Genomic DNA, 13,814 nt, shown 5'->3' on the forward strand with positions numbered 1-13,814 from the left:
AATGCAATAATTTTGGCTCTATTTTTCTTAGCATGCAATTATAGTCAACAATCACCACAGTAAATCTGCTTAAGTATTTTAAACTCTTCTGCTAGTGTTGTTTTTTCCCCCCACCTTGGTATGTAATGCATTTGTTTCTATCTAGGTGAGATACTAAGCAGACATTTAAAAACGAGATTAATAGTTTATAGGGCTTTTTTTTTTTAAACCCTGATAGAATGAAACAGATGTGTTGGTATAACAAAAAACAAATCCTATTGCTTGTTTACATATTTTTCTGCACATTAGGACCATGCTAGTGATGTTTGTTGGTTTCATTGTTAATACTCCAGATAATAACATGTGATTGCAAAATACGTAGTGGATTAGTGGTGCAAAGATTCAGTGTGCTCTCTGAAATATAAGATTACTTTGCCAAATAAGATTGTGGCAACATAATTTTCTTTGCCTGTGATCTTTTGTGTTTGAGCTGAACATCAGAGTTTTTATTTTTACTTTTTTTGTCAGAAGAGAATGCAGTGAGCAGTCGGGAAATGGTCATTAAGTATTCATAAACATTATTTGACATCACAAATAATTGTTTCCTATGGACTTTCTTAGATTTTTGTCCTTTTGACACTGGAATGGAGGCTTCTATCCTCTGTTTCTCTACAGTCAGGCTTACAATGTTGTGCCTGGAAAATAATAAAAATGGAAAGGGTGTTTAGTCACCAAGGGAGTTTGCCAGGGTTCACCATTATTCATAAATGCTTGGTGAGGCTCATTTAAGTTGTAGAAAGGCCATATAATGCATGCTAAAATGTGTACTTTATTAAATTGGTAAATATTTATTAATAATATAAGAATCTGCCTTTAAATTAAACATCTGATGAATTACCTTGCCTTAAAGCTATAAAACTGTTATTGCTGCTATAAAAAAGTGTAAAGGAGGCATTTTGACTATGAAATTTCATTTCATGGTCAATTGAATTTACTGTATTGGAGAGAACTAAAGATGGAATCATAAAATAATTATGATATTCACATACACTTAAAGAACAATGCTTTCACAGACTGGCGTTGGGAGAGAGGACTCAATTTTTAATGCTTCTTTTGTAATGTATGGCTAATCACTAAAGCAGTTGAATTATTTCATTGATTTTTTAAAGTATAGGTACTTTAGCTAAGTGCAGACTGTTGTCATGGCATTTACATGAACCTCATCACATCTATTGGTGCCTTTTTGAAGTTTTGCTGAACCTGAATGATATTTATTTTGTCTTGAAACAAACTAATCTTGCTGAAATTTCTAGTAGAATTTCACCTTGAAGAAATGTCATGGGATTTTAAATCACAAATATTGGAAAAAATAAAATGTACTAGGACAGAATTATGATGAATACAATGTGTCATTGGCTTTGTTCTATGTACTACCTGACATGTTCACCTATAAACTTGAATTCAGAATCGCCAGAGGCATGGTTAAAAATAGGTTATGTCAAGGCTCTTCTGTATCTCCCTCCGGGTACAGAGTTGGCTGGCTACATCATAATACTCCACAGAAGCCTCCTTGGAGATTTCCCTTAGGTAGGTCACTGGGAATAATACTCTATACATCATGCATTCAGCTTTCCAGTGCATGCTGGATATTTCATACCTTATGCAAGTAAGAAGTTTTATTATCCAAATGAATACGGCTCTCTGTTAAGGATTGCTATGGTGAATTAAGACTATCATATGAGAAGAAAAGGCAGCTTGTTTATGTTATATTGAACCAGCTTTTCTTCAGAGCCTCATCGGTTTTCCTTTAGAAAGAGTGACAGTTTGTCACATTACTGATTAGCTGCATTACTGTTGGCAACATGTTTATCTTCCTTAAATTTATGCTATTATATTTAAAAACAGAAAGCAGGAACAAAAACAGGGGATTAAAAAGTGTCCAATGATTAGCATTCACATTTCAAAATATGCAAATAATGCCCTAGTATTCAAAAGCGAATTGCTGAAAAATTGAATGTCGATGCATTCGTGACTTCAAAGAACAACCTTGATTTGCCTGTCCTGGGTACGTGTATTTTAAGACAGGATGTGTTTGGCACGTCAAAATATATACAACAGTGTATTTCGGTTAAAATTCGTCACCTCTAAGCATTATTGTCAGTTCAGATGATCATCTGGAAATTATTTTAATCTACAAAAGATTGCAATTCTAAAAATCTACAATGTGCGCTCCAAAGGTTTTTTTTTTTTTTTTTTTTTTAACACCTCTCTATAATCTGCCCAGCCTGCTGAGTAGCATTGACATCAGTAGTACATCAATTTCAGAAAGTGGATTATTTTTACTAGACAGCTATTGTGACATATTGGGTCAGTCATAAATGAAAGATATTCATGCAAGCATGCAATACTTGTAATGAAGTCTCACTCTGACCTTCTGTATGATTGATTCTGTAATTTAGTTTTCTCAGGCAGTGCCTGAAATGAAATGAAATCATGTTGAACAAGTTTTGAATACCCACAGTGCACCAGGAGAAGAAAAATCTGCAGCCCTAGAGGCTTGAGAGAGAGCAGATGAACGATTTATCTCTATGCTATTATAGCCTTTGCCAGCATTCAACATTTCTTTTTTTTTTTTCTTATTTGGCTTAAGTACTTAATTCTGCAGGTAGCTGTAAATGGGAAAATAAAATGCTGTTCAGATTTAAAATGACAGGACAGGAGTATGTGCAGGGGACTGATAAAATATCTTGAATAGAACTGACCTTTCATGTAGCTGAAAGTTACTGGGGGATTCATCCTCATAATTACCATATAGATTATTTTTATTTCTTTCCTGCAATGAAACATTTCAGAGAGCAGTAGTGCTGATTGAATGAAAATTGAACTTGTTAACATTCTTTTCAGCTTAGTCTGTTGTACATAACAGAAGGTTAGCTTTGATGAATTTCAAAATTCTCTTTGATATCTAAGAAACAGACAGTAAAATAATTGTCTCTAGTCTGATATTTTGTATGCCCCCCAAAAGAGAATTTCTAAAACACACTGATAATTCACATACTTTTTCTTCATACATTATATTTCCACGTTTAGAGGACTGACGTTTTCTGTTTGATATTACTTTGGATTTAATTGTGATAGTACATATTTATAGGAAGGGCTATACTGGTACTCTTAATATCAGACATAGTATTTGAAAATTGAAAAAGATGGGAGTAAGGGAGGTATATTTGGATATGGTAGTATCTGTACCTGTTAAGGAAAGAGAAAGAGAGAAAAAAGTCCTATAGGAGACACTCATGCACAGAGAAAATTACGAGGTTTTAAAATATTCGTAAGATTCAAGTCATGATTTGGACAGATATTGTTTTTGATCGGGAAAATGGGAATTTATCAAAATAATACATCTACAATTACCAGGCTTATTTTAAAAGTTTTTATTTTTCATGCCATCATTTAGCATGGCTCTGATTTTGAAGCTGGATTATGATTGTTTTTTACAAAATGACTTTCATGCTATTTTTATACTTTAAGAAATCTTACATTAAGAGAAATAGCAGACTTTCAATTAATACATTGTTTTTAGCAATGTTGTTTAATGTGTTACAGATAAAACAATTATTTCATGGGTCATTAATGTGTTTAATGTGTGGAACGTTCTATTAAAACAAGCGCTTATTATTGTTATGAACATGTTCATTGCCATTGTCAACACAGGCTGTGGAGCTGAATTCCACAGGATGAGTACTCTGGGGGGAACCAACAATTTCTCATACAAATTGAATGATTACTTCAGTAATGTTTATTTTTGGTCAAGTTATGGTCAAAAAGTATTTTTATTGTAAATTAACAATAGAAAAGTAACGACTTCCATAAGCAAAAAATCATTTTGAGTGGACTAGGACCTATGTGTACAAAGTCTAAATTATAAAATTAAAACCATATTAACCTTCAGCAGCATATTAACTGAGCATCTACTAAGTGCTATATAATGTTCTTAATAATTAGAGACTAATTACATTATTTGTGAAATTGTTTTCTTGATTACCGGTGTGTCCTCCATGTAATACAGAAATTCAGAGTCTAATTACTGCTTCAGAGGCTTATCGTCAAAAGTCAACTTTAATTTAGCTGTTACTATACCTTGACAATTGTCTGCCCAAAATGCCCAGGCCATAGACATTTTTATGAGCTGCCTTTCTTTGCAGAGCAAATAGCCTTGTACTACACAGAGCTTAAAATAAATATTCTTTGTTCTCGGTCTGTAAATACCACTGACCCTGAAGAGGTGGGTGTTGTCTTTAGAGTTGAGTTAACTAGTAGGAGTGTGTTCCATACTAATGCTAAACACAATTAGCTATTGTGAAGCATGATACGTGAGTATTTGTTTGATTTATATCGTTTAAGGCAAAGTGTTATTAGAAAGTTCAGCTATGGTTTATTTCCTTGTATTTTTTTTTTTTTTTTAAACATGTATTATCTATAGCTGAGTATTGCTAGTACACAGCAGTGGTTCAGAGACAGCAGAGACACCATTTTACAGCACTCAGATTCCTGGATAAAACTGAAATATTTTTTAGAGGGTGAGAATTAATGTCTATACCAGTCTCCTTTTTATAGCACTTGTCCTTGGAAATGGTCTCCTTAGCCTGTTTGCCACCTGTCCACTCCTTACCAGAATATAAGCTCCAGGAGGGCAGGAACCTCTCCTGTCATTTGCTGCATGCTGTCATTGCTGGGCCTGGAGCAGTGACTGGACTGGCACACACACTAGGCTTGCAATATGTATTTTACTTGTTCAGAGTATGAACGAATGAAAGAATATTCATTTGTTATTAAGAGTACACCTTGTCTGCTAAGTCAAAATGGAGGGGAGGGGTTTCAAAGTATAGACAGCTGTAAAAGTGGAATTCCTCTTTAAAATTTTAATTTAGGACTGAATAAAATAAGCTTGAAATTGACTACTTTGGTAAAACAAAGGAGTTACAGGGTATGTAAGTGAAATACCATTAAGTGTTTAGTAATGAACTCTTGAAAATCTTGTTTTGCTAAGAAACTATTAATTAACTTTAGGGAAGACTGTTTTTCACAAAACTTTGATGTGTAGGTTTGATTATAACCCTGAGAATAGTTATTAAGAAAAAATGATCTATTTCAGTGCAGCTATTTTGATGAATATAAAGTTGGTTGTTGGTGATATGTAGGTCTGTAATTATCATTGGTATGCATTTGGCATAACTATATTTGTTTCAGGGTCTATTTGGGTTAGAAATGTAGTAGCTATGCCTAACTATTTGATTGATTGTTGTTAACCTAGAAATAAAAGTTTAACATTGCCATGGGACATAACTAAATAATTGAGCATAAAATTACTGGCCTGAATTTCATACTGTAGTTACTGTGATATTTATTAATACGAAGTAATTTTTATTACTGATAACTGTTTAATTATTCCATTTTTCAAGGAATATTGATTAGAAACCTTGCGTATTGAAAATATATTTCGTCACACTCTCCAATATATTTGAGTTACTTGCTTCTTAATTGGATGTTATCCTCTATTATGAAAATCTAATACTGGATCATTATGGAGAATATTTATTTGTAAGTCTAGATAGACAGTGCATTAAATATATTTGCATATTAGATCTGTAAAAATCTTTCATGATGAAATCAACCCAGGTGGAAGTGAGCACCACTGTAATGAGTACAAATAGGTAAAATAAAATAATAATGTATAATAATTAAAATAAAAAATCAGTTTGAAAGCTTGTATCTTACATTTGCAAAAGAAACAAAATACTAGGGGATGTAATATATACTACTGAGTATGCAGCGCAAAGATAAAACGTGTACACTGCTCCAGGCCTGAAACAATGAGTAAAAAAGATTTAAATATGTACAGGAAGTCGAGTATTCTTGGCTAAGGAAATGAGATTAAACTTTATCCATTTCCCTCCTACCCTCCTCCCACTCCAAAGACATATCTTTACATGAGTATGGACATGGTAATATAACACAGTAATTTACACATAAGAAAGTTTTTCACTTTTCAGTTCTCTTTCCATTTTGATTAAGTCAAGGAGAAAGTCTCAGTTTGGGGCTGATAAGTCTTTCACACCTTTCTTTTGTCTTTCTTAAATAAGAGAAAGCAGAACTCAGGCCCAGAGCCTTAGGCAGACCCCAGTATTTACCCTGACTATAGAAAGGTATTATTTTCTTTTCTTGGTACTTATTTGGCATTCCACTGGCCACATGTCATTCTAGCTTTTCATTTACATTAGTGATCTAAAGTTTTCTTTTTAATATAAAATGATTGAGATTTTAGCAGTTCACTCAAGTGATTAATGTTCAATAATAGACTGGGTTTCAGGCAATTTTAGAAAATGAGGGACTGCTACCAGAAATATCCATTCATTGGTTTCCTGTTTAAAAAAAAAAAAAAAAAAAAAAAGACAAAGAGGCCCTTTCATCAGGTGGAGAGAGAAGCAAGCTGCAGATGACAGCATCCCTCCCCCCATACACAGACCATGAGGCTTCGTTGAGCGTCACACACACAGACTGTACTCACAGCCTGAGAGGTAGAAGGCAGTGCCCTCCTATCAGTAAGAGCATTTCAGGTCCTTGGCCTGCCCATCCTGAATGACCTGTGATTGCAAAAAGTATTCCTTGGGTACTCTTCAAAACAGATTGGGGTGTCAGGCAATACATTAAACTAAACGAAAGGTTCTCAGTTGATTTAGATGAGTTGCTCATGAGATATGGTCAACTGTTATTATTGGGATGAATATCTGCACTAGGTTGACACCATACCTTCAGACTTTCACTGGCATCCTTCTGCACTGGGAATATAATCCAGACTTTCTAAACGGACTGTAAAACCTGTCACTTTCTGCCTTTCCAGCCTCATAGCCAGCCTTGCTTTTCCTGGCCTAGTAACACTGGCCTCTCCTTTCCTCATCCATGGTGTGCTTTCTCATGCCTCAGGCCTTGGACATGTTCCTGTCTGCCTGGGATGCTCTGCTCTCTTTTCTGGCTTCGTTAGCTTCACCTTCCTTTTGTACCTTAGCTTAGTGGGTCACCTCCACAGGGAAGCCTCCTGTGATTTCCCCACCTTGCATCATCTGGCCCATTCCCATTTCTTCAACCCCATTGCTTTCCACTCTTCACTTGCCTACCCTGCTCCCAGCTCTGCTGGTCTCCTTTCCATTTCTCAAGCATGCCAAACCCTCTCCCACTGCAGGTTTTGCATGTGCTGTTTCCTCTGCCTGGAACATGCTTTCCCCTCACTTTCTGGTTGGCTTCTCCTCATCCTTTCGTATCAGCTCAAATGTCATCTTCTCTGAAAGGTCTTTCCTACTGACCTAGTCAAATATAACTGCCCCCCCCCATGACTTTTGTGGTTGTTGTTATTAACCTATTTATTTTCTTCATAATATTTATCACATTTTGAATCTTGTTTACGGACATGCTGTCTATTTTTAGGGACAGACATAGACTTTCGACATTCACCGCCCCCTGCCCCCAGAAGATGATTTCCATAATATAGGTCTAATACAGTAGTTGTCAAATGAGAGCGATTTTGATATTTGCCAACGTCTAGAAACATTTTGGTTGTTACAGCCTGATGGGGGAGGGGACACTGCTGGCATCTAGGGGGTGGAGGCCAGAGATGCTGCTAAACAGTCTAAATTCACAGAATGCTCCTCTCCCAGCAAGGAATTTTCCAGAACAAAATATCAATACTGCTGAAGTTGAGAAACTTTTGTCTAATTTTATCAATTAGAGGATAGAGTGAGACAAGGAAGAGAGATGAGTTTTTCCCAAATGCTGAACTACTTAGGAAATGATATGTCAGCATTACATGTAAAATATAATTGTGAAAGGAGTTTTAAAAGCTACAGCATTCACCTCCTATTGTTGGATGTAATGGTGGCAATCTCTTATAACCCACTAGTTGCTTTGCCTTAAAGTGGTCATTGGTGAATCTTTCAAGGCTTAATTTTAATAAGCAAGAGATAATGATTTACAAAAACACATTAGGTTTCTCTGGGCTGTATTCATAGTTATACATTTCCTTATTATATCATTACTATGGGGAAAAATTGTGAGCTATTTTAAGGAGTATAAAATTACTCCAGGCTACTCTTTGTTATAGTAAATTTGTTAGTCCATTCTAAATTTTGCTTAGAGTAATGTTTAAAAGAATCACATGATGATTTTCTAATTTTCAAAGATATGAGCATGGGTGTATTGGATTCTCTGGCCTGGAACATAGTAGGTTCTCAACAAATGCTTTTAAGTTGAGCTGACATCTTTCTCAAGTGGCAATCCTAAGATCAAAGGAAACATCTTTTAAAGGTTACTTTTTTTTTTTTAATGGAAAATGATTGGAGCTGTTGGGATCCTCAAGTTCCCCTAGGCAGTTATTAATAACTGGTGGCCCTAGAAGAGCTTGAATTTCTAAAGAGACACTTTAACCATTAATCTTCTTATACCATAATCCTTGCTCATAGGAAGTTATTATTGGATAACTGTGGACGTGATAAATGCTAACACATTTTGATGCATTGATTATGTGGGTCAGAAGTTACTTGAAAATAGTCTAGAGGTTCTTGGTATCTTGTCCTGTGAGAGATAAGAAAGGGCCAGCATATTTTTGGATCTGAAGACTATGTGGATGACTTTAAGTTTTGGCAAGGCTGTGGCCCCACCACCAGTATTCTTCAGGAATGGTTTCCATATTGTCTCCACTGCAGAAGAACTTTATTTTTTGTAGTGAAATATTATAAGGAATCTAAACTTATAAAACAAATGGAAATGGAGTTGTCTTCATTAAAGGGGGATGATGGTGGTGGAGAGCCTGGAGTCCTATTTATCTCTTTCTGTTGGTACCATTGAGGTACCATGGCTCCTTAGAGCACAGTTTTTTCCATCAGTCACTAGCTAGCTTGATGGCCTAGGGAATCACCCTGATCTGTCTGAGATTGGGCATAGTCATAGTATCTAATTCAGAGAGCTATTTAGGGTGTTAAATTAGAAAATGTGTTAAGCTTAGCACAAATCCTGGCACACAGCAAACACACAGTAAAGATTCCTTTTTAGTACAGTGAACCTTGGCTTCCATTGACAGGAACTCTCAAGCAACCAGACCCATAATAAAGGCATAAATTACAGATGGATTTCAGGAAGAGCCAATGAAGCCATGAAAACATGCGTCTTGGCCTTCCATTTGACTATGAGATCCATCGCTTCTCGGCCTTTTGGCTAAGATCAAGTGACTATGAGATCCATGTGAAATGAACACTGTAGTGGTGGGGTAAGTCACTCAAGCATCTGTATATGTGCTGATTTTCATAGAGACCAGACCAAAGAGAGCAAAAGAACTCCTCTGTTAATGAGAAAACTGCATAAATCAGATTATCATATTTCATGGCCATGCCAGTTGACTAATTTATGATCCATATAGTCAGAATTAAAAGACTTCATTTAAATCTGCTCTGGAAGTTGTTTGTAGATACTTTAAGACATCTAGATTTAAATAAATCCAAAAAGATTTTTAAAAAGCATTTTGAGAGCTGGTCGGTTAGCTCAGTGGGTAAGAGTGCAGTGTTATAACACCAAGGTCAAAGGTTCAGATCCCCGCACTGGCCAGCTGCAGAAAAAAAAAGGTAAAAAGCGTTCTGAAAGTTGTATACAGAGAGTAAAATTAAGAATAAGATAGTTGAATTGCCAGTAGTTGAGGGGAGGGAGTGACATAGTGAGCAGTGGTTGAACTTCAGAAGAACATGGAAGAGTGGGTGGACAGCTCAGATTTTCTAGGAGAAATGGGTAAATGTTGGGGTAACATGCCAATGGGGGAAAAAATTTTTTTAGGACAAACTGATTAAATAAAATCTCTTTTATGTCACAAGTCTGCAGAAAGATGCCTGCCAGTAGAATGTCATATTTTAGGAACAACAGAAGAGAGCATTGCCAGTGAGACAAAGAAGTGTGAGATCGTTCTGATACGTGTGACACTTTTCTCCAAAATTTCACAGTATTTTAATAATTTGGAAATTATTAAGAAACGGGAAATTTATGTATTTAATATTAAAATTGAGCAATTAGCTACAGACTGTTTTAACCATTGTGTTATCTTCTTTTTAGTTTTTCCTGACTGAAGTGTTTTAGTTTCTGTTTATTTTGTTTTATATTTTGGTCACAACTTGTCAAAACAGCATACACATATAAATAAAAAAAGTTAACACCCTCCCCTCCTCATTTCTTCAGTCCTACCGCTTACAGTGTAACCGTTGCTAACACTATGTATACACTTTTTTTTTTTTTTTTTTTTTTTTTTTACAAAAAGGGACTGTTCTCTATAATTATCTTGCAACTTGCTTTTTCACTTATTATGTCTTGGGTATCACTGTAGATCCATGGTTCTCAACCGAAGGTGATTTTGCCCCCTCCCCCCCCCCCCCCAGGGGGGACAGTGTCTGAAGACACTTTTGATTGTCGTGACTGGTTGGGGGAGGGAGGTTGCTATCAGCTTCTAGTGGCTGGAGGCCAGGGATGCTGCTAAGCATCTTACAATACACAGTAGAAGCCCCCGAAACAAAAATTAACTGGTCTAAAATGTCAATAGAGCTGAGATTGAGAAACCCTGCTCTAGGTCAATGCACATAAATTTAATTCATTATTTTTAAAAGCTTTCTAACACTTTGTAGTATGGGGAGATCATAATTTATTCAACTAGTTTCCTTTGATATAGCTTCTTCTTTAGTGACATTTATATATTTAATACTAAGAAACTAAATGCTCCAATTTAGTTATTTACAATTCATTCTGTTTCTTTAAAGAGCCAAAATAAGCTTTATCAGAAAGACTCAAAAGAGGAGCAGTTAAGAATTCATAGGCTTGTGTATAAAATTAGATTCTGGGTCACTGTGAGTCAAGAGAATTTGGTTTCAGTAAAATCACAGACCCACTCTAAATGACAAGTCTTAAAGTAAGTCATTTGAAAAGCATGTCTTCATTTTTTGATTCTTTGGAATTAAAAGAAAGAAAGAAAGCAGCAGCAACAACTCTAAAACCTTTTATGAATGTCTACCAAAAACAGAGAAGGCTACCTTTGAAGTAACTTCAATGTCTTTCAGAGAAAGCTATTTCTGATGATCTCTACCTTCTCTTTATACATATTTAAAAAAATCCATTAGTGCATTAAATCATGGTGGGTTGAACAAAAGAAAACAATGTTGGTTTAAATGAAAAAAGTGAAATACAGTCCCAAAGACACTGAATGACTTCCAGATGCCTCTGACAATGTAATTCAGAATCGGAATGACCCTCTGGTTAACCACGGAGGGTTTTACAGAAAGGGTGCCCTAAAGCAAACAGATGTTTGCTCTGTGAAACCAAAGCTCTGTGCTTCTACAGCCCATCCTCTCTGTGTGTCATATGCATTCCTAGAAGGAAAAAATAAAGAACTGATTCTCCTCTCCCAGAGCTGGATAAAGGGTATTGGAACTAGAGCTATGCGTATGAGAAGGATGGCAAACTGACCCGAGATCCTGGAAGGGATGGGTCTCTGCTTCAACCCTTTCCTTGATACCAGTCCCTCAATAAGAAGCAAGAGTTGGAACTTTATTTTTCCTTTTGTTAATAGTCTTTCTTTTTTCCTTTTTCTTAAGTCATCCTTGACAGTTCTATAGTGAAATAGTCTGGGCTGGATATTTAGGTTTTGTGCTCCTGACTTGCAATTTTCTGTCATGAGTCCTTATATTCATTGAATTAATAGAGACCATTATCCTGAAATAGGTCAGATCTATCTAAGGAGTTGCTAATGCTAGAAATTCATGCATATTTGGGAAAACTAAAGTCCTTTCCCCTATCAATGTTGCCTTTTTAGGATCAGAGCCATGCCCAAGTCTCACAATACCGTCAGGATCCATCCTTGATCATGAGGTCCATCGTGCACATGACCGATGCTGCTCGCTCTGGGATCATGCCTCCTGCTCAGCTCTCCACCATCAACCAATCTCAGCTCAGTGCCCAGCTGGGGTTGAATTTGGGAGGTGCCAGTATACCCCACACATCTCCTTCACCCCCAGCAAGCAAATCGGCCACTCCCTCCCCTTCCAGCTCCATCAACGAAGAGGATGCTGATGAAGCCAACAGAGTAAGCTGGACCACATTAGTATGTAACCTACCAGACAATGCGGGATCTCACTGTGCTCATGTCTTTGACTTTCAGTTACGGTGCTATGTTCTTTTTCTTTATGGATTTGGAGTAGCATTTAAATTATGATGGTTTAATTTTTTTACCTTCACTCTTTTACTTATTTTCTGTTAGAGTGAATTGAACTGGAAATTGGGAGATCTGGCTTCTACTAGGAGGACTTGCCCTCCCTTTCTAGAGATTTCCAGAAATTCTAGATTTTACAGAAGTTCTAAGCTGCTCTTGTTCTAAGTTAATGTCTATGTGAGCAAGTTTCATCCAGTTCATTGTCTGAACTGTTGCCACATTTGACAGCCTTGCAACTTCGATGATGTTTATCACTTAATAAATTCTAATCGTTTTACATCTTTTTGTCATGGGAAATGTATATTTTTTAAATATACATAGTTTGAAATAAAAACTCATTTGCTGGTATGACTTTTCTGAATGCGTAACTTCAAAACTTTAAAGAAAAAGAATACCATAGTGATACACAGTTACTTATTACTCATTCATTAATTGTGTGTTGTGCACCTACTCTGTGCTTGGCATTTTACTTAGTTCTAGTGATAATCAAGATTTGTAGGAGAATTACTGCCCATGAGACTCCCCACTGGGGATGAACAGCAATATTTAATGTAGCTCCAGATGTGATTAGGGGTGCAATTGATGTATCTGGTGTGCTGAGATTATAATTGACTCTACTTGGGAGAGTGATTTGAGAAAGACTTTACTGAGAAGGTGATATTTGAATTAAGTCTAAAAGGATGCATTGAAAAAAGTCTGTGAGGCAGAAGAGAGGCCAGCGTTTTGGTAGAGGGAACAGTGAGGAGGGATGGAAGTACTGCCAATTTATGGTTACCAGGAAGTTTTATATGGGGGAGGAAAGAAATAGAAGTTGAAGAAAGAAATGGCTTGACTGTGATGGCCTTTCTTCCACTGGTAGTTAAGAGCTGATTATTTGCACAGAGGAATGGCATAAGTAAATTTATGTTTTAGAAAGATAACTTTGGCTATATATTGAATGCATTATAAAGGGAGGGACCTGGGAAAAGGAAATCAAGTAGTAGACACTTTTGTTATGTTTCATGAAAAGCAGGAATGGACAGGATTTACCAGGATCTTCTACTTCTCCTGTGCCCCTGGCAATACTGGGAAGTGCTGGAAGCACAGATACTCAGTCAATAACTATGTGTAAGTAGTGTAAGTAGTGAGACATGTAAGAGGGAGAATCATTAACATTTGGTAATCGACTGGAATTTGAAGAAGTAAGAGATAAATTGGGTTTTTGAGAGCCGGCATGGTTACCAATACATGAGACGATCAACCCAGAAAGAGAAAAGTGTTTTTTACTCCCAAGGGGAAGATGAGAATTTGGCATGTTATAGTTGAATTTGAGGTTCTTACATTCTTGTTTAAATGTCAGTTCATTGGAGCTGGAACTATAGATTTGGGGACCACCAGCATATAGATGTGAGGAAGTGGAAGGAATAAAGATTTCTTAGAGGACGAAAGTAGTTAAGTCAAGGCTAGAACTCTGAGCATCATTTATTTTTAAGTAGTAAATGGAAGAAGAGGAGCTAGAGAAGATTGAGAGTGACGTGAAAAGAAGAGAGAGGTTGAGTCATGTTGCAGA

The 13,814-nt window shown here is 36.3% G+C and overlaps 1 protein-coding gene across 2 annotated transcripts in view; it reads left to right on the plus strand.

The window, feature by feature from the left end:
- Positions 1-13,814, plus strand: part of TOX3 (TOX high mobility group box family member 3) — a 101,795-nt gene that overhangs the window by 78,565 nt on the left and 9,416 nt on the right. For both annotated transcript variants that reach the window (XM_063112924.1, XM_063112925.1), the window contains exon 4: positions 11,870-12,139. In XM_063112924.1, the coding sequence (XP_062968994.1) occupies positions 11,870-12,139 (270 nt within the window). The remainder of the gene's footprint in view (positions 1-11,869; positions 12,140-13,814) is intronic.

This window comes from Cynocephalus volans, chromosome 10, assembly GCF_027409185.1.
Source record: "Cynocephalus volans isolate mCynVol1 chromosome 10, mCynVol1.pri, whole genome shotgun sequence".
NCBI lineage: Eukaryota > Metazoa > Chordata > Mammalia > Dermoptera > Cynocephalidae > Cynocephalus > Cynocephalus volans.